We start from the raw sequence: 19187 nt of genomic DNA, 5'->3' as shown, positions 1-19187 counted from the left end.
TAGTCTGTGTATCTTGTAGGAACATCTTTGCATTTTAGGACTTAGTCTGAAAAGCCACATTTTTAGGTAATCATGGTGCACATTTGTATTGTGAAATACTACTCAGTTTAACAGACACAAAAGAACAATGGAAAAAAAAGAAGAGGACTAGATTGCATTTTGAGATTAAGATTCTTAACACCTGTCTTTGGTAGAAAAGTAACCAAGGTAAAAAAAAAAAAAGACATTACAAAAATTAATGAAAATGTCTTCTTTTACACTAAACTGAATGTCAGAAGTATTCTTTTTTACCAGCAAGCACAAAAGAGAGAGCTTTAAAGCAAAAGTAGCATTTTTATGTTTAATTTTTTATATGTAAAATCAGTTTTTTTGCTAGAACATACATACAGACATCGGAATTAAGTTCAAAGAGTCTGATATTAGCGGAGCAGAGTACACACTAGTAAACCAATGTATGTTTTAAGATTGTGTATAATTTAATATTTCAATAAGAGAACTTATGACTGGCTTCATAGGTTTGAGTGTTGTATTTATGTTGATGCAATATAGTATATTTTAGTAGTATTTGGAGCAATGCTGTCATAACAAGAGCCAAAGCAGTATTTAGGAAGATTGAGCTGCTGGTAACAGATTTTGAATCCTAGGGATCAGTTTGTCTTTATTTCTCCTGTCATAACTTGCTTTTAAGGGTTTAGAATTTTAAATAGTTCTTTTGTCAGGTATCTGCCTCCCTTTCAAAACAACAGAATGTGCATAGCATTCACATCTCTCTGTTTTTGGTTTTACTTGAGCAACTTACCCAACCAGTCCAAAGTGCAACCCTACTGCCCCATCTGGGGAGCTATGGTAAGAGGATTCAGGTTGAAGCGGTAACAGGTGGAATCTAGTTATCCTCTCTGTTCCATGTTTAAAGATAAAATGAAGGAAAGCAGGTGAGTTTTCCGAGAACTCTCTTCATCAGGAAATACGCTAGGCCATTATGCTTTCATGCCTCGATTCTCTGCAGTTTAGTACATTTTGTTGCACAATTTCAGCTTCACTCCAACTAAAGTCACTGTCTACCAGCTCAGAAGTGGTGTAAGATTTTGGAGTTGAGCTCAGAAAGAGGTAAGAAAATGCAGTGGTGTAAAGGAATGGAAAGATGTGAAAACTGAACTGTATTATGTAATTTATGAATGTTACTGTATAGTGTGTTCATGGTAAATATTTTTGTTTTCAAAATGTTAATTATAAGATCACTTTATTAGCCGTATACAATTTCTTGCATTAGGAATTCGTCTGTTCGCATACCCCAGATTGCTCTCTATGAGACACACAGACAGGGAGAGAAGCTTGGGGTCAGAGCGCAGGATCAGCTATTGTACAGCCCCCCTGGAGCAGTTGGGGTTAAGGGCCTTGCTCAGGGGCCCAACAGAGTAGGATTCCTCTGCCGGCCACGGGATTTGAACCGGCAACCTTCCAGCCACAGGCGCAGAGCCACCACTCCGCCCCTAACAAACATGTTGAAACATAACCTTAATCATAAGATGGGAGCCCAGGTTTTAAGATCGTTTTCCCCATTTTTTATTTGACCTTCCTCAACAAGAATTGACCAATTTCATTATATACTATTTTTGTCATCTTGTCATAGAGAAGTAGTTCCCAATCCTGGGCCTGGTGACTCCCACACCTGTTTTTTGGGTTGTTCCACCCTCACCTACACAAACAAACCTTCACTGACTTAATAATAATCAAGATTAATTTGATGTAAGCTCTTAAACATGTTGGAGCTTTAACTGTTATATTTTGTAAGTGAAAGAAAATCCCAAGCATGTGCCTAGAAACAAAAGGCAAATATTCAATTATAGCAATTTCTTAGATTAAGTAAGCCTTCAGTTATCTAAGGTAGGTCACCAGAACCAGAATTGAGAACAAGAATAAAGCAGAAAATTTTACTTTTATAATACTAGGGCTGTGGTATGTCCTATGTGACAACTTAAAACCTGCCCTTTCAATTTATTAATTTGGGGGGGGGGGGGGTTGGAAGTTCATACCAATCTAGAAAGATTTTTTAGTATTTGTCAAAAGAGTGCAAAAATGCCATTTAATTTGAGCACTTATGCATTGTGGTTGTTGAAATTTGTTATTGACATTTCAAGAGTTTGAAAGGTCTTTTCCAAAGGTTTTAAATGATAAAACATATTCCAGATATTCTCTATTTTGTTGCCTAGGTGCATCATAATTCAGCATTGGGATTCATTATATTGAAAAATGTTAATGTTCCAAAACTTTGAATTGAATTAGATTAAAATTGTCCTCCATGCTGCTCAGGTAAGCTTCAAGTTACTGTCTTCAAGTTCAAGATCAGTGCACATGTACAAAATGTGCCTTACCTCTTGCAGTATCTTTAGTTTAACCTATTTTGTTTAGGTTAATATTTTTAATACCACAAGGTCATGGGAGACGTGAGTGGAAAGGTTGGTAAAACAACATGTAGCTAGAAGTTGTTGTCTTTTTAGCTTAAAATCAGCACTATTGGCATTGATTTAATTTTGTACAATTTTCAAGAAATTTCTGAATGAAAAAGTGGTATTCACAACTTTCAAAAATGGCTTTTTTCTTATTTTAAGTTAATTTTCAGCTACTTTATATAAAGAAATAAGGTAATACCGTTTACACAATTCAGATGTGTGTCTGTTGAATTGTGCAGTGTGAAGTATGTCGAACTAAATATTCACAGTATTTATTGGCCTACATTGCCATCTGCTGGCTTAATGACATGAGCATTCCTAATTGAGGTAAGCGCTTAAAATAGATGTAACAGTTGTCATTTGAAATTATAAACTCTTTAGATGTAGAACTCCAAATTCTGTTCTGTACAATGGGGGGGTGTTTGGTTTAGTTGGCATTTAATGTTTTTCAAAAGATGAAGCTTTAAAAGATACACTTGATTCAAAGTACAGAAACTGTAACTGTTTATTGAAGTCTGAAAACTTTAACAGAGTTAGACCAAGATAGGACAAGTGGAATTAAAGAAGGAATACTCCTTAACCTTTCAGGAACTCTCTCTCCAGATCTAAAAACTTGATTCAGTGAGATTTTACAGTACAGTTAGCCAATGTACTGGCATGTTAATCCCAGTTCATTGCAGGAAGTCTACAGCAACACTTGATCTGCTCGGCAGAGTGTTGGTTTGTTGAAGGATTAAATTAGTGTTCCTGTAATAATAGATGCATCTCAAAAAGTTAGAGACAGTATGATGTGATTATAAATTTAAAAATATAATTATAAATGTAAAAGAGAAAAGTGATTGCATAAGTATTCACTCCCTTTTAGTATGACGCATCTAAATAGGCGCTGGTGCAACCAAATGTCTTTAGATGTCACGTCGTATGATGAATTGTGCCCACCTGTGTGCAATTAGGATGTTTTTACATGAGTTCACCATCTCTGGTAGGTCCCGTAGTTGATTATTACAGCTCCCAGCAAAAATTACATCATGAAAACAAAGGAACTTTCAAAGTTAATCTGTGATATGGTTATTGAAAAGAAGGGAAGGGCTATAAGAAATTACATATCTCCCAAAGCACAGTAAAGCTCATTATAAAGAAATGTAGAAAAATATGGCACAACTGTGAAACTCTGAAGAACAAGGTGCCCTCAAAAATTGAATTTCCAGGCAAGAAGTGCTCTAGTCAGGAAGGCCACCAAGAGGCCTGTGAAAACTCTTAAGGATTTACAGTCTTCCATGCCTGAGAATAGAGAAACTATATACGACAATTGCCTGGGTGCCTCACAAATTTGGGAGAGTCACAAAACTCACATCAGATCTCGACTATAACTTTGCCAGAAAGCACATGGGAAACTTTGAGACCAAGTTGAAGAAGATTCTATGGTCTGATAAGTAAAAAATTTACCTTTAAGCCTCAAAGGTAAGCGGTATGTTTGGCGCAAGTTAACAGTGAACATAATCCTGAGACCATCATCCCTACGGTAAAGCTTGGTGGTGGAAGCAGTATCATGCTAGGAGAAAGCTTCACTGCATCAGGGCCTGGAAGAGAGAAGAAAAAATTGATGCAGCAAACTACAGAGAAAACCTGCTGTGGTCTGCAAGAGAGATGGGACTTGGGAGAAAACTTGTCTTCCAGTAGGACAATGACCCAGAAAAAAATCAATGTTCTGGAGAGGCCCAGTCAAAGCCCAGGCCTCAACCCAATCAAGAATCGGTGGCAGGAGTGGAAAATTGCTGTTCACAAATCTGAAGGAGTTTGAGTAATTTTCCAAAGAAGAATGGGCAAAAACTGCTGTCTCCAAATGTGCAAAGCTGGTAGAAATGTATCCAAGAAAACACTCTAATTTTTGCCTAAGGTGCCTTTACCACGTATCAACGACTCAAATGGGGTGAATACTTATTCAATCTGTTATTTTCAGTTGTACATTTATAATTAATTTAGGAGGATCTATAGATTTTTTTCACTTTGACACTTTGGAGTTTTTGCCATGGAAAGAAACCACTCTACAGTTAAATACATTATGATTCCATATTGAAACACTTTAATAAAATGTAGAAAAAGGTCCAGGGGGAGGGAGTGAGTACTTTGGATAGCCACTGCATGTTTTACAGGATTTAGCTCAGTGACCGTGTAGTAAAGGTATAACCTACTCATCTCCCAAGAAAGGCAATATGAGCAATATGGTCATGCCAGGATGAAGGGCAGCAAATGAGGCTCTAGGATTTGATCAACGTAGTGCTGTGGTAGACAGTCCCACCCAGACCAATACATTGGTACCTCCCTATTGATCGGTCTATTGTGCACACTCCCTGACTGTCCACCAACCCTTGGCTCCACTGTAGATGAGTCTACCAGAGGTGTTGCTCTTGCAAGGCAGTTGCACAAAGATGTTGTTCTCTTGATAAAGAAAGTGGGGCGTGTTTATTTCTTAATTGATTTTCACCAGGTTTGATATTGAACAGGTAAAATCACTTCATTGTATGTGTTTAATCACAAATGAGGAGAAATATATGCTTATGAAAATAGTCACTTTAATGCAACATAGTCAGTCTTAATGAACCTTCAATGAGTAGCCGCCGTCGATAGTTTTTCTAAACATTATGTTTTTTGATGCTCAATATATTATTTGAAATGGAAGTGCTCATTATTTTTTGTTTGCTTAATCTGTCAAATGTGAAAAATGGAAATCCTGTTTTACAAAAGAACCTGAACAGAGGTCAATTAAGTATACCCATGTTATAAATTTACAAATCTGCTCATCTAACAGTTTTATCTATTGCAGGAATCGAAGGAGAGCTGGAGCCTGTCTCGGCAAGCAATGAATGCAAGGCAGGATACACCTGGGATGGGCATCCAGTCCATTGCAGGGCTCACACTCACACCGAGGACCAAATTTTCCAGAAGCTAATTAACCTACCAGAATGTATTTGAACAATGAGTGGCAACCCACTTGAACAAAGGATAGAACATGCAACCTTCGTGCAGATAGCACCCCAGGAATTGAACATTTTCAATCTGCTATACAGCCAAGTATACCGGCATGTCAGTCATATGACAACGATTAAAGCAGAGGGAAATATTCACAATGAATGGCAATTTTAACCTACCTTTGATTTTAGCTATTTGGCCTTGCATTCATTGCTTGCCGGGACAGGCTTCAGCTCTCCTTCGATTCTGCAATGGATAAAGCAGTTAGAAATTGGATAGAAGTCTTCAATTGCCATTAATCATATGCTGTGCTTAAGAAACAAATGCCACTTGAGCATGGCTTTAAACGTGTGCACAAGAACATTTTACAGTTCTAGTTGAACAAAAAGAAGTGCACTTCCTAAAGATGGTATTGTTATTATCATTCATAGTAGCTACTAATGCTTGAAGGGAGAGTACAGTATGTATAATAAGTGACAGCCACTGTTAAATCTCTTTTGAAATACTTCTGATGCACAAAATAACTTCAATCAAGTACATGCCATAATGGGATTAATTATGTATTAATATGCAATGGTAACATTTTATACTGGCATAGCAGTCTTGTTAAAAAGGATGTTAAATGGAGTGAAACATTCCTTCAGCACAGTATTCTCCTCAATCATCCATACAAATCTTCATGTTCTATCGTGTTCCCTTTAACATCACATGGGGGTAAAAGTAAGTGTCTTAATCACAGATGTTCACATGGAAAAAGCCAGCTGTAGTCACATAACCTGTTGATGATTGCAGATGGATCCTCCTATTGCTAGGTAATGTTTAGGCTGTCTCTGGCATTTGATAGGCTTTGTAATGTCTAAGCTTACAATAATAAAGGTCCCATAAAAAAATAAGTGGTGAAATTTAACAGCCACTCACTTTAGGCATATTAGCTCAAGGTTAAAACCTTAGTAGGTTTTTACACAGTCTGCCAGGTGACATACATGGGTTTTATGTAGATCTTGGAAAACAGCAAGGTAGTTAATTTAAATTTCATACAGTGCTCTTCATACCAAACAAACCCTAAATATTTTACATTTACTTTTTCCACCACTGATGTGCAGTACTCACCCAGATGATGCATGGCAGCGATCAAGCAGAATACCCACCGAACACCCATTACTGCACCAATTCAATGCTGTAATTGCAGGGAGACCAGGTTGTACCAGCCTCAAGTAGAATTTAGCCAGGACACCAGAGTTAACATCGCTACTCCAATGAACAGTTAAATAAGATCTTTAATGTCTCTTTTGAAAGACAGCACCTCCTACAAGCACAGAGGCACCTGTAAGCATACTGGGGTGTTATTCTAGAAATTCTGCCCCCCCCCCCCCAAAAAAAAAAAGGTTTGTCACCTATCCCTTATAGGAACAAACAGGCGTTTCTAAGAGCAGCATCTACCAGTTCTAGATCTTCTGTCCTCTGGTTATCATTTCATCAGACCTTTCTTAGTTTGGCTCATCAAGCCCTTGAACCAAACTGAGCTCTTGTAGTCTTAACACCATTTCAGTTCTTCCATAGAAAATTAGCATCAAACCCATATCTGATACTAGGTTTAAAGTCCGCTCTCCTTTGCATCAATGATTTGGGTGAATTCTAACTAACGGGATCATACCACCTATGTCTGCACGTCATTAATTGATAAATTGATAGCAAACAATATTTGTTGAAAATAGATTTAAGAGACTTAGTCATGACTGTTGGACCCAATCAAATGGTTCAATTAAGGGTTTAATAAGATAAACTGCTTAAAAATGGAATGAAAACCAGAAGACACTTGTCCTCCAGGTCCCTTAGAGAGCTGCCATTCCAGTATTGACCAGGTCCAGATTTGCTTAGCTTTTGAGATCTGACAGGATCAGGCTACATGCTGATAACACTGTTGATATATGTAACACTGTAGGACAGTTTTCTGATCGCTGTGACCCCTCTGTCCCTTGGGTATTATTCCAGCTGAGCTTCAGCTCATAGTCTAAAATATCTACTTTATTTATTCCAAGAAACATTATGGGGAGTACTAATGCTCCTCTATAGCTTTCTAAACGAGTCCTAATGTTTATGCACACACATATGATGTGCAGTACAATGTACCCACAGCTGGGAATAACGCAGCCAACACTTCACTCTTCTTTTGCTTTTAAAAAAGGTACTTGTGTTTCCAGTTATCAAGCCATTATTTGTTCTCATCTGTATTCATTCAGTAGAATTTATTATCCAACAGGACTTGGTAATTACTTAGTAACACAAAGTGAGAGGCACAATCAAGGCTTAAACTGGGTGCATCATGGTAACAGTCCTTGTCCTTAACCACTCAGAAATCCAGGTTCTTAGACCGCAGGTAGCATCAGACAGAGAGCAGCACACCAAGACACATCTTAGCTGTGAATGCAAGCTGTCATCTTAGAAATGAAGGCAACCAACAGGTTAAGAGCATAATTTAAAGAACAAGTAAAAGAAAAGTCACAGGCAGATATCTTTTTTTTTTTATAAATGATTGATCTTTAAATTTCTCCCATTCTCAAAAACAACTAATTTCAGTGGTGACTTTTACAAACATGATTTCTGTGGATAATACACATAGACTAATATTGGTACTGTAATAGCATCCATATGCTTAATCTGCAATGGCTTTTGACATACATTGATTATACAATTTAATTTCTGAGCACGTTCCAAGAATGTAGTAAAAGTTAGCAACCAAAGACCATTTTTTTATTTGTATTTCTTTAATAAACATTACCGGAAAATTTCAAAGTACAAAAAGTTTTTCTTGCTTTCTTACACTTGGGTTAAATGTCTCAACTAATTTGATTTTCAGAAGGGTAAGCGACCGAATTACATACAGAACAGAGCTTCTGTAATTTTTTAAGTCCATAAATAAAGACACTTGGCGTATTCGTTTTCAGTCACCAGAAGAGCACTGACAGTCAGTTCAAACCCAAAAGTGACCTTCCTGTACAAAGTTGACGTCGTATGCAGACCAACGTATCCAGTGTCTTTAAGAATTATTTTCTTAGCTGAATGTAAAACATAGTTGGTCCAAAATTATATTATCTTTCAATGTGTGCACAAGGAGCTCCTTGGCCTTTACCTAACAGGTTTGCTGAATTGTTCAGCAATTTAAAAAACATTAATACTATTCTGTCTAAAGCCATTTTAAAAAAAAAGCTAAAGTACAGATAAAAATTATAACCTGGCTTGGTAAATGTACACAAAAAAAACCCTTAATTTAAAAGACAGCAGTAGAATAGATTACAAACAATACGAAATGGTAAGAGCAACCCACCCTCCCTAACCCCAGTTTGTTTTACTTTCAAAATACAAAAAAAAAATCCTTCTTTAGAATATTTGTTTTAAATCAAGTCTGTTAACTGCAAAGTCAAATCCTGAGAGGGTTTATTTGTATTTCATTTGCATCCATCCCGGAGGTTCAGTATGGTAACCCCCTGCCTCTCAGAGTGGATGTGTTCATGTGCGGTCTGTAGCCTTGGGCGTAGGCCCCACCCTGAGAGGGGGAGCCCCAGGCCTGGGGTTGTGGGGGTCCCCCAGCCGTCACACTGTCCTGTCTGCTGAGGCTGTGGTTGTAGCTGTGAAAGCTGCCTGGCAGGGACATACCTCCCCCATGAGTGCTCTCAGGATGGCTGCCACTGGCGTTGCTGTTGGCCAGCATAGGCAGCGGGCTGTGGTTGTACTCGAAGCGGTGGTCCTTATCCCCACTGAACAGCATCCCGGCTGCCCCCCGGCCCGAAAAGCTGCTTCCGCTGCCCCCGCTGTCCCCGTAACCCAGGGAACTCGGGAAAGGCTCCTGGTAGCCGGGAGTCAGCGGGCGCCCGCCGCTGCCTGAGTGAGGAGCGGCGGCTCCGCCGCTGAACATTTCCCTCAGCGAGTGCGATGGCAAGCCTCCGCCTAGGCCGCTCAAGAAGCTGGCCCTCTCGCCACCGCCCAGGTAGCTGCTGCCGTAGCCCTCGGGGGGGTAAACGCCAGAAGAGAAAGGGGGAACGGGCCCGTAGCCGTCTCTGTAATCGCTGCCTCCTGCATGGTAGGGGCCCTCGGGCTGGTACTCCGGCTCGGGGCAGCTGCTCTGGCTCAAGAGCTGCAGCAGGGCGGCTTTCACTCCACCGTGGGTGTCCGAGGCCGGGGGCCTCTCCGCGCGGTAGTCCAGGTCCTCGCTCGCTGGCGGGGGGGGCTCGGGGGGCTCAGGGGGCCTCTGGTCAGGCGGGAGGATTAGCGGAGGCTCCGGAGCGGGGGCTTTCGGCTGCAGGGCCACGCCGTCTTCTGCCACTTGAAAAGCAAAAAAAAGAAAACAAAAGCGAGGGTTATATGCCGGGGGAAGCGATAATGACCCAGTTTTTAAAGGACGGCTTTAAATCCTTGTTAAAGGATCTAAAGAATAACTTGTTCATTTACAGCACCTCACAGCAGAGAGAGTCATTATCCCCGAGGGGGCAATTTGTTTTACAGCAGCAGTGTTGGTGTACAGACAGAAATAAAACATAACAACAACAATATACATGCATAGAAAATCCATTTTTAATTAAGGATATGGCTAAAGGTGTAAATGAGAACTGAAATCTATTGGTTTTAGAGTTGGGGAGTCGGTATCTGGGCTCTGATGGAATTTGTTAAACAAGGGGTGTGCAGAATCGTCACAGATGGATTTTTACTTTACACAATACATGTGATAGATGGTGGAGAGGGCAGGAAGATCAGCACCAATGACCTCCTGACATTTTTACAAGACTGCCCAGTTTGTTCTTGCCTCTCAGATTCAGGTTGCCAAACTAGTAGATCGGGGTGAAAGTTAGAACAGATTCAAGGAAGGACAGACAGAACAAAATCAACAAATGAATCAAAAATATGAGTTTCTTCAAATTTTCTTTATCAGCAGAACACATACCCATTCCATAACTTCTTTGTTAATTAAGCCCTTTGTTCTTATTTCATCGGGTGTATTAATACATCTAGAGGACACGTTATACACTTGAGTCACTTTATGCTTCATTATCCCAATGAAGCATGATTTTGTCTATTTCTACATTTCTTCCCACTGCTACAGTTTATACTGTAGGCTAACTGCATCTCAGTTAGGTGGTCTTTAGCACACAATTCCGATTAAACTTTAAATTGATTCGAATATAACCTATGCAGATTCAAAACTGTTTGTACCCTTTTGCTTCAGTTTTCTTGCTAGCAGGTTTAGTCATGTATACCCACAAACACCAGTGAAACATTCAAAATCACCACGCTTTGAAATGGAATGGTCCCTGTATTTACCGCATCCTTCTAAAACTGATTAACCGATGGTTTCAATATAAACGGAAACAATCAAGATCATGCCTCTGCTGGAATTTTTTTAGGTGATCTGTATCTCCCAGCACCCTGAAGATGACGAGGAGTGTGTCTGATTTGTTAAGTGAAAAAGAAACTTACCCACAGATGCAACAATTAATTTTGATGCTGTCCCCCCCCCCTTACGTGCTCGGTAATGTGGGCGATCTGTGTTTTTACCTGGTGTCGAGGCGGGGCTGGGCTCGGGGGGCTGCCGAGCCTCCGGCGGGGTGTCGCTTGCGGCGCCGGGCTCCGTCTCCCCGAGGGCAGGGGGGTCTTTCTTCTGCGTCTGCTGCACCTTCAGGAGCTGGGACAGCAGGACCGTGAAGGCGTTTTGCATGGCGGAGGGGACGACCTCGCTCTCCGGCTTCGGCTGGGGGGGTAGTGGGGGGGTGTGGGGCGCGGGAGGGGCGGGGGGCTGGCTCGCCGGCGCCGCCTTCGGGGGCTCGGGTGGCTGGTGCTCAGGTGGCTGGGGCTCCGGAGGTTTCTCAGGATCGTTCAGGATCCCGGCGGGGAGGGACAGCTTGTTGAGCTGCTGCAGCATGTCGGGGTTCACCTTGATATTCATGGCCTGAGCAAACTGAGCCATGCTGACTGAGGTCTTGGACTGCAGGAGGTTCAGCAATGCAGTCAGCTGTTCTTCTGTCAGCTGGGATCCAGTGGCTTTAGTATCTGCAGAAAACCCATAGACAGACAGTTCTGTAATCATAGCATGTAATCTGAATTCTTCCTCATTCTGATGTCCACCTTTCACTGGAGTAATGCTAGTTAATTGTCCAAACTGTCCGTGGCCTGCCACAGTTTTACACATTCACAGCTTACCTGTAGCACAGGTGTCATGGAAAAGCCAAAGTACTTTTCTTTAATTTGAGTACGTTTTCAAAGGACACAATACACTAACTGGCATTAGCAAGGCCAGGAAAATATAATTCCTTAGCTTCCAATTATAAGTCAGAACTCAGGTTTTCTTCTTAGGAATGAGAACTCTACCCCCTACAGCACTGGGACACTAAAACTTCTTTTAATTGCATTTTAGTTTTCGGGGCATGCGTTTTTTTTATAGTGGAAAGGTCTTCACCTTTTTGATTTAAAAAGGAGCTTTTTACAGCTTCTAGAATTAAGTGACAGGCTGAGCAACAGCAACACCACAGCTGGATTCATGTACAGTACATCCCAGTCTAGATGCTGACCTGTGCCGGAGGCGCCCTGAGATTTGTGCTGATTTGGTGGGAAGCCCTGGGGCGTGCTGTTCCTGCTGTCGTCCAGTCCAAAGGCCGTGTCCTTCCTGGGGACTTTGGGCGCCGTCATCTCTTCGGGCATCTGCTTCTGCCGCCTGCGCTTCTTGCTCCACAGCTCGTGGCAGTCCTGCCACAGAGGGAGGCTGCAGGAGGGGATTGGGAAACTTACTGATGGCTTCTCGTGTTTGTCACCAAACTGGGGAAGCATCCATCCATCCATTTTCTGGATGGGTAAACTGTTCCTTCTATTCTTTGCCAGAACAAAAGAAGCACTATTATTCCCTGACAAACCAACATAGATTGTCTTCCAGTTCAAGTTCCTGTGTTTTTGTTTCTTGATTTCCACCAGGCATGACATTCATCAGGATAAATAACTTCACCAACCAAATCAACTCTCTCGCTAACATGGTGACTTAGGTAAAGTCCCTTTTGGTGCATCACGGTCATGATTATGATCAATGAATCACTTTTAACAGTTGATCAGTTTTAATCTCCATCCATCCACTTTCTAACTGCTTCATGCAATTCAGGGTCACGGGGGAGCAAGAGCCTATCACGGCAATCAACGGGTACAAGGCAGGATACACCCTGGATGGGACGCTAGTCAATTGCTGGGCCCACACACTCACACAGCAGATCTTAAAACAGGATCATCAGACAACAAAATTAAAATCAAGCTAATTTATGGTATAACAGCACCCTTGAAGAATTAGAACAGTCCTCAAAGGTTAAAATTAACATTCGATAACCACCAAGGAATTAAAACACATTTCTTAACGATCCACTTGCACACACTGCTCAAACATCCATATTCTCCCCCTGCTTCTGCATCAGGCCCTGCAAGATGTACAAGGCTGCACCACAAGATGCTGCTGTTTCGCCACCACTCCTTTATGTACTCGGTTCAAATTACTGTTTTTTGTCTACGCTTTTTTTTCTTAAACAGCCAGACAAACCCTTTTATAATACAAAAAGCCACATTTTCTGTGGACTCTAACCACACAAACAATAATTGGCACCAACAATTCATTTGAGCTTAGGCTTTGAATAGGGACGATTCCAAAAATGAAAAAAAAAAACACGATGAGAGCGAAGACGCAAAAATCACAACATTAATCAAGCATTTGGAGCTTATAGCCTAAACATGGGACTGTATGGCACTTGTACATTGTGTAAATCACTTCTAATTACTTCAGACACTTACAATAAGCCTGTGAGCTAAGTGTAGGCCTGTGTGCAATGATCAAGGCATCCTGAGCAAATGGAAAATTACATATATGACATAAATATCCAAGTAAATTAGATAAGCAATTCCCATTATCATCCATGAGCAATGTCGGAGGTAAAGGTACTTCAAGACAAAAATGCTGTGGGATACGTACTCAGGGGTGGGCATTTTGGCAGGGTCGACATCCCTCAGGAAATCGCTCTGAAGAGCCTGCTCAGCAGTGCAGCGCTTGCTAGGATCCAGTGCAAGCATGTGATCAAAGAGATCGAGCGCTGTGGAAGGGATGCTAATAAAAAGGAAAAACACCAATACGTAAGAGGAGCTCACGCTGAAGTCCTGCATTAAGAGGAAGTCCTAGCATTACAATGAAATTGCGACAATACAATGACACCTGTATATCAGTCTGACGCTTCCAAAGCAAAAACAGCTGTGTATGATTTACAGCATATCCTGCCAGCGCTGTGAACCTTAAACAAAAAAAAAAAACTGGAGTCTATATGGAAATTGGCTGTAAGAAATGCTGATCTTTTTTTTTTCTTGCCCTCCTTCACTTTGATTTATCATTACTTATTTCGGGAAGCTATAGTGGAATGCTAAGAGGCTTTATGACCATTTAGCTTCTTTTATGTATTAAAAAAACAGAATACATGTATAATAAGAGTTTGCAAAGACTGTTTTCATATATGGTTCATGTTACACAATTCTACCCCTTTACAATATATACTTTTAGAAACAGACTTTGTGATAGTCCTTAACTTATTTCCCACTTGCCCATACCCCTCTAGTATGATTAGCAAGTTACTCAAAATAATACTGTTCTCTTCGATGTAATCTAAAATGGTTGTGTAGGTTTCACTACAGAATTTAAATATGGGAGGTGCAATTTTTTCAAATAAAATTACGCTTTCGCAAATGGTAATAAAAAATCTTTAAATATGCTTTGCCAACAGAACAGATATTTTATTATGCAAAAAAAAATGCTTCACGTACAATGCAAATTCCTCCCTTAGTCGTCTTCGATACTGCTTCTTCGGTTTCATCGTATTGAAATACGGCAACTTGATGACATCGGGCCACACTGCTGGACAAGGACTGCCGCAGATCCGACTACCAAAGGAGATAAAAAACAAAGTTTAACTTTACACGCTCATTTGACCCTACCCAAAACAAAGCAGCGGTGTAAATCTGACATTTTCACGCCCAGAACTGAAGAGGATTTAGAGTAGGTTAAAACTGATGAAATTACTAAAATTAGGGCTGAACTAACAAGCACTGGATAAGTCAAACTGATCGGAATTTCTTTTTCTATGAAGCCAATCGCAGCTATGAGCCTCCCCTCTAATGTAACAAGGGAGAACCCGAGGGTGTACGTTATTAAAAGAAAATGGTGCTTCCCTTTGAGAAAATAAAAAAACATACATGCATTGATGTTTACTGGACACAAATACTTGGACACGGTTTGACAAACAGCCCTCCCAGACCCAAACGGATAATAGTCATGACAAAAAGAGTCAATTAAAAAAAACTATGTTATTCTTGGGCCACTCCTCCAACAAATAACTCAGAAATTGGGAACTATGAACTCCTGTTGATGAGATGACAGGAATCTGTGCAGAGAAGCACAGGAAAGCCCAGAGCACAAACGCGAGCTCCAGCACACCACTTCTGATCTGAAGAACACACTACCGATGTCTGAGGTAGCGTAGGAATGTCTACAGCTTATCCTCCATCCCAAGGGAAATGATTTGTAATAATTTTCCTAGTCTGAGAGAAACTGGAGAAAAATATAAATGTACTCCACTGAAGAGAATAGCAAATGCTTCGTTGAAATCTTGAAATCTTTCAATTTTTTTTTGGGCTGGGTGCTCCTGACAGCCAAACAAGTGATCGATGTTTGCACTCTGGGTCATTTCCACTACCGCCAGGCTGTGCCGTGACTTTTGTTTTTACCTCATTGGTGACTAATGCATTTAGCAGTGGTTGAACTGGTCATCAACTCAGATTTTTTCAACATGTCGAAGTGCCCGTGAGAATGTTCACAAAAACATTTCCAGAGCATTTCCGTGACCATAATGATGAATTGTTCCTGCGTGATTTCTGTCTAAGCCGCTTCCTAACGATGATAATCTGTTTTTCTGTGACTGACATTTAAAAACAGTTGTAGAGAGGAAAGTATCAAAAAAACGCCTAAAACGTATACGCTAGTGTCGGGTTGTGTTTTACCAGTGTCAGCAAGCTCCTTCAAATCCCAAGCTTTGCGCAAAGCACACTTTAACAGCCTTGAAAATCCATGTGTAGCCCTTTTATAAATGCCCAGCAAACAAGTCTAAAGCTCTTCTGTTGAGATTTGGTGACATTCAGGAAAGGTGAAGTGAAAACTCCATTTCACCAGACTGGAATCTAGTGCATCCTTCAAGCAGTATAACAATGCTGTGACATTTAAACCATTTTAGCCAATAAAAAAAACTAACAACTCATATATACAATTCTTTTCCATTGTGTAGAAATTCTGACAAATTATTATTAACAGAGAATGTTATTTATATAGTTTTAATGAAAGGTCACCAGTGCAGAAGAACCTAATATCATCATATTTTATAAACTATCAAATTTCAGACTGTGCACTGTTTTCGACCGAGGACTAAAGACATTTTCATTTTAATTACATAATGAAGGCCTTTTGGGTTCCATTGAGAAAGACGACCTTAACCCACCTGATAAGTTCTAACTGTGCGAGTTCTTGGTTTGCTTGAAAGATGGGTTTCTTTGTGAACAGTTCACCCAAAATACACCTAAGAGTGAAAACAAGGCAGTATTAGGACTGATAGGAAACCATATTAAAACACGTTTCCTTAATTGGAAACACATGAAAGGAAGGATGTTTTCAGCTATCATTTTCCAAGCCTCTTACCCACAGCTCCAGACATCAATAGCTGGCGAGTACCTCTCCTCTCCCAACAGCAGTTCTGGCGGGCGGTACCACAGAGTAATAACTTTATTCGTATAGGGTCGGCTGAAACACAAACACACAGAAGATCGCCGAGTCCCAAGGTGAACAAAATACAACCCTTCCAGTCACAAAGTTTAGCAGAAGTATTACCCCCGGAGGCTTGTCCCACCATCCTTCACCATAAACCCACCCTTCCATTTGAAACAATGTGTTTCCAGAGGTTCTGGCTCATAATAATTACTATCTCTAATGCCTAGAAACTGATAAAATGATTTTATCAGGCACTTATTCTGGTAAGAAAATAAATTCTCAAGGATATTGTTACTCAGGATAGGCAGTGAACGATTTGGGAAACTACTGCCTCTAATAACACCAGCCATTAATGCACCTACACTTCTGTAAATATTGCAATGAACAGCTTTGATCAGGTTTTATTAATAGACAGAGGCATCATAAGGTGTAAGTCTTTCCTAGTGAGATTGTATCTATGCAATGGCGCAACTACACTTGTGCTTTCAGTCAGCTAGGTGTTAAGATGCAGACCGCTTAAAAGAATCTAGATGGTCCTGCACATATTCAAGCAGAATCTATTATATAGTCACCAGCCTTTGAAAATATTTAGTTACTTTATTATAATTATGACTGCCTGATATATCAGCTTCTCACAGGGGCTAGGACAAAAATAACTGTTAAATGCTATTGGAGTCCCTGGAGGCTCATCATCAAATGATGATGTTCATGCAGCTGGCATGTTAGTTACTACAATAGAGCACATCAATTATAAACTAATTGGTTAAGAGTTCAAAATAAAATGCCTGTAACAAGGGACTCTGGTTGTATAACATTACATAATGAGAGGAATACAGCAAAACTAAGCGTTCAGTGTGAAAGGTAAATAATTATATATTTATACAGTATATTATATATGTGCATTCTCACTGTCCTACACACCAGACATTTATTCAGTGCATGAAAAACTAGCAACATAAATATAGGTACTGCATCGCAACGTGTGATGTTTTTGACTGGTAAAATATCGTAATTGCCCAAGTAAAGGTTCATTCTGAGGTGAAAAACAGAAAGGAGAAACGCAACCAGTCTTCTTCAGGTGTGTGTGCTCCTTTCTATTTTGCGGTGTGGAATTAACCGTTACATGTAGGCTTGCAGCTCACCCACCCTGACACAGCTCTCCAATCACACACCTCCAAGTTGCACTTTCCATTTTCTCATTCTGTCTTGCTCAAATTAGAAAGCAGCTCCAAATTTATGTAAGTATGAATTTTACCAGCAGAGGTGAAAACAGTGAAAACATATTAAAAATGATGTCTATAAATACACATCATGCAGTCACAATACTAAGAGAACTGGAAAAAGAAATGAAGTACACAGGATCAGTACAGTAGTGATATGTTCTCATCCATCCTGATACCCAAAATGAAAATTTTCAGAATAATCCAAGTCCAAGAAGTTTATAGTTTTGGATATACAAGAGAAATAGCTGCCAGTTTTTAACTAAGCTATTATAATATTAATGCTCCAAAAAGTAGTTCTTTTTTGCATGTGGGACTAGGTAAGTTCTGCCTTTTGTCATTTGAGGTTAAAGTCAGACTTGAAAAAGCAAAGTACACACAGTGATAAGGAAGATGTTTAAGTGAGTTTACTTACCTCTCCTCTGAATTGTAGAGTCTGGCCAAACCAAAATCTGCAAGTTTTATCTGCCCCCTTGTGGAAAGCAGAAGAATCAGTGAGTACATGTTAAGTACTACCATACCTATTACAAATAAATAACTAAAATAATAATAATAAATAATAACTTCTTATTTATAAAAAATTAAATTCTCTTCGTATCACTATCTATTATACTATGTTTTCCTGTTTTAAAGGCCTTTCCGTACAGAGTTCAATGTATAAAAACCTAATTTTAACGGCTTGTTTCAGGGAATCGTAATGTTAAATATCAACAGAAAGAATCAGCAATCTACCGAAGAAATTATTGAGATGAGGGTTTTACTTATTCAAATAATTTATGGAAGCAGAAATTCAGACCCACAAGGTTATCTCACAATTATATAAAAACTTAATTTTCATATAAATGCATCCCGACTTGACTATGGCACCCTACAAAAACTGTCCAAGTACTATATCTCCCTTTTCCTGAAGCTCACTTCAACAAGTAATGTAGGGAACAAAACATTAACAAAAATGCTACAGCATGACATAGACTTTCAATGAAGAGGCCATATCAGGCTCCATCAAGACGTAGGGCAACTCATCCCCAATAGAAACATAATGGTGAGTGTAATTCCCTTTAAGCATAAGACATGTTTCTTTCATTATTTTTTCTTAAAGACACATCATTATCGATTTTAAACTCAGACCACAAAAAGGGCTTAATCTTGATTCTGCTAAGGCTAGTAGTGCACATAACATTGCAGGCCTGGAAGCTTATGTCTGCTATATGTGAACTGGCGGTGCTCAGTACGGGTTATCCTATGGTTTCAATCTGCTCAGAGAGGAAAAAGAACAGCAGCAGCTCTTCTAGCCATTTACTTAAGAACAGTCCCACCCTACATCAGTACAGGCATGACTGTCAAATCATACCCATATTGTTCTAAGTAATATATTCAATCATTTTCTAAAGAATGGAACTAAATCAAGAAGATCAAGGCGAAAACTGCTGCTCTAAATTATATTTACTGTTATGCATTTAAGAATACATCCCACGATAATCTAAATCAATGTACCTGTTATTAAGAAGGATGTTTGAACACTTGATGTCTCTGTGTAAAAAGTTCTTCTTGTGGCAGTAGTCCAGTCCTTCCATTAGTTGCCTCATGAAAGACTTAATGTGGCTCTCGTTGAAATGGACCAATCCAGATTCCAGTAGGCCCATCAGGTCATGATCCATGTACTCAAACACTAAATAAAATGCGCCTAGAAATTTGGCAAAGGATAGGTACTGTCAGTAATGCGGGGAAAAAAGT

The 19187-nt window shown here is 40.0% G+C and overlaps 1 protein-coding gene across 1 annotated transcript in view; it reads right to left on the bottom strand.

Moving 5' to 3' along the window:
* Positions 1-8166: 8166 nt before the first annotated feature.
* cdk13 (cyclin dependent kinase 13) overlaps positions 8167-19187 on the bottom strand; it is a 32172-nt gene continuing 21151 nt past the window's right edge. Inside the window, exons 6-14 of the mRNA XM_088919625.1 lie at positions 18948-19137; positions 17869-17925; positions 16165-16266; positions 15968-16045; positions 14244-14360; positions 13408-13539; positions 11978-12168; positions 10968-11459; positions 8167-9740 (exon numbers count right to left, since the gene is read on the bottom strand). Of these exons, the coding sequence (XP_088775751.1) occupies positions 8890-9740; positions 10968-11459; positions 11978-12168; positions 13408-13539; positions 14244-14360; positions 15968-16045; positions 16165-16266; positions 17869-17925; positions 18948-19137 (2210 nt within the window). The 3' untranslated portion in view covers positions 8167-8889. The remainder of the gene's footprint in view (positions 9741-10967; positions 11460-11977; positions 12169-13407; positions 13540-14243; positions 14361-15967; positions 16046-16164; positions 16267-17868; positions 17926-18947; positions 19138-19187) is intronic.

Source organism: Atractosteus spatula, chromosome 6 (genome assembly GCF_055471065.1).
Source record: "Atractosteus spatula isolate fAtrSpa1 chromosome 6, fAtrSpa1.hap1, whole genome shotgun sequence".
In the NCBI taxonomy this organism is placed as follows: Eukaryota; Metazoa; Chordata; class Actinopteri; order Semionotiformes; family Lepisosteidae; genus Atractosteus; species Atractosteus spatula.
The sequence above is the reverse complement of the archived record's forward strand: the minus strand, read 5'-3'. Positions and strand labels throughout refer to the sequence as shown.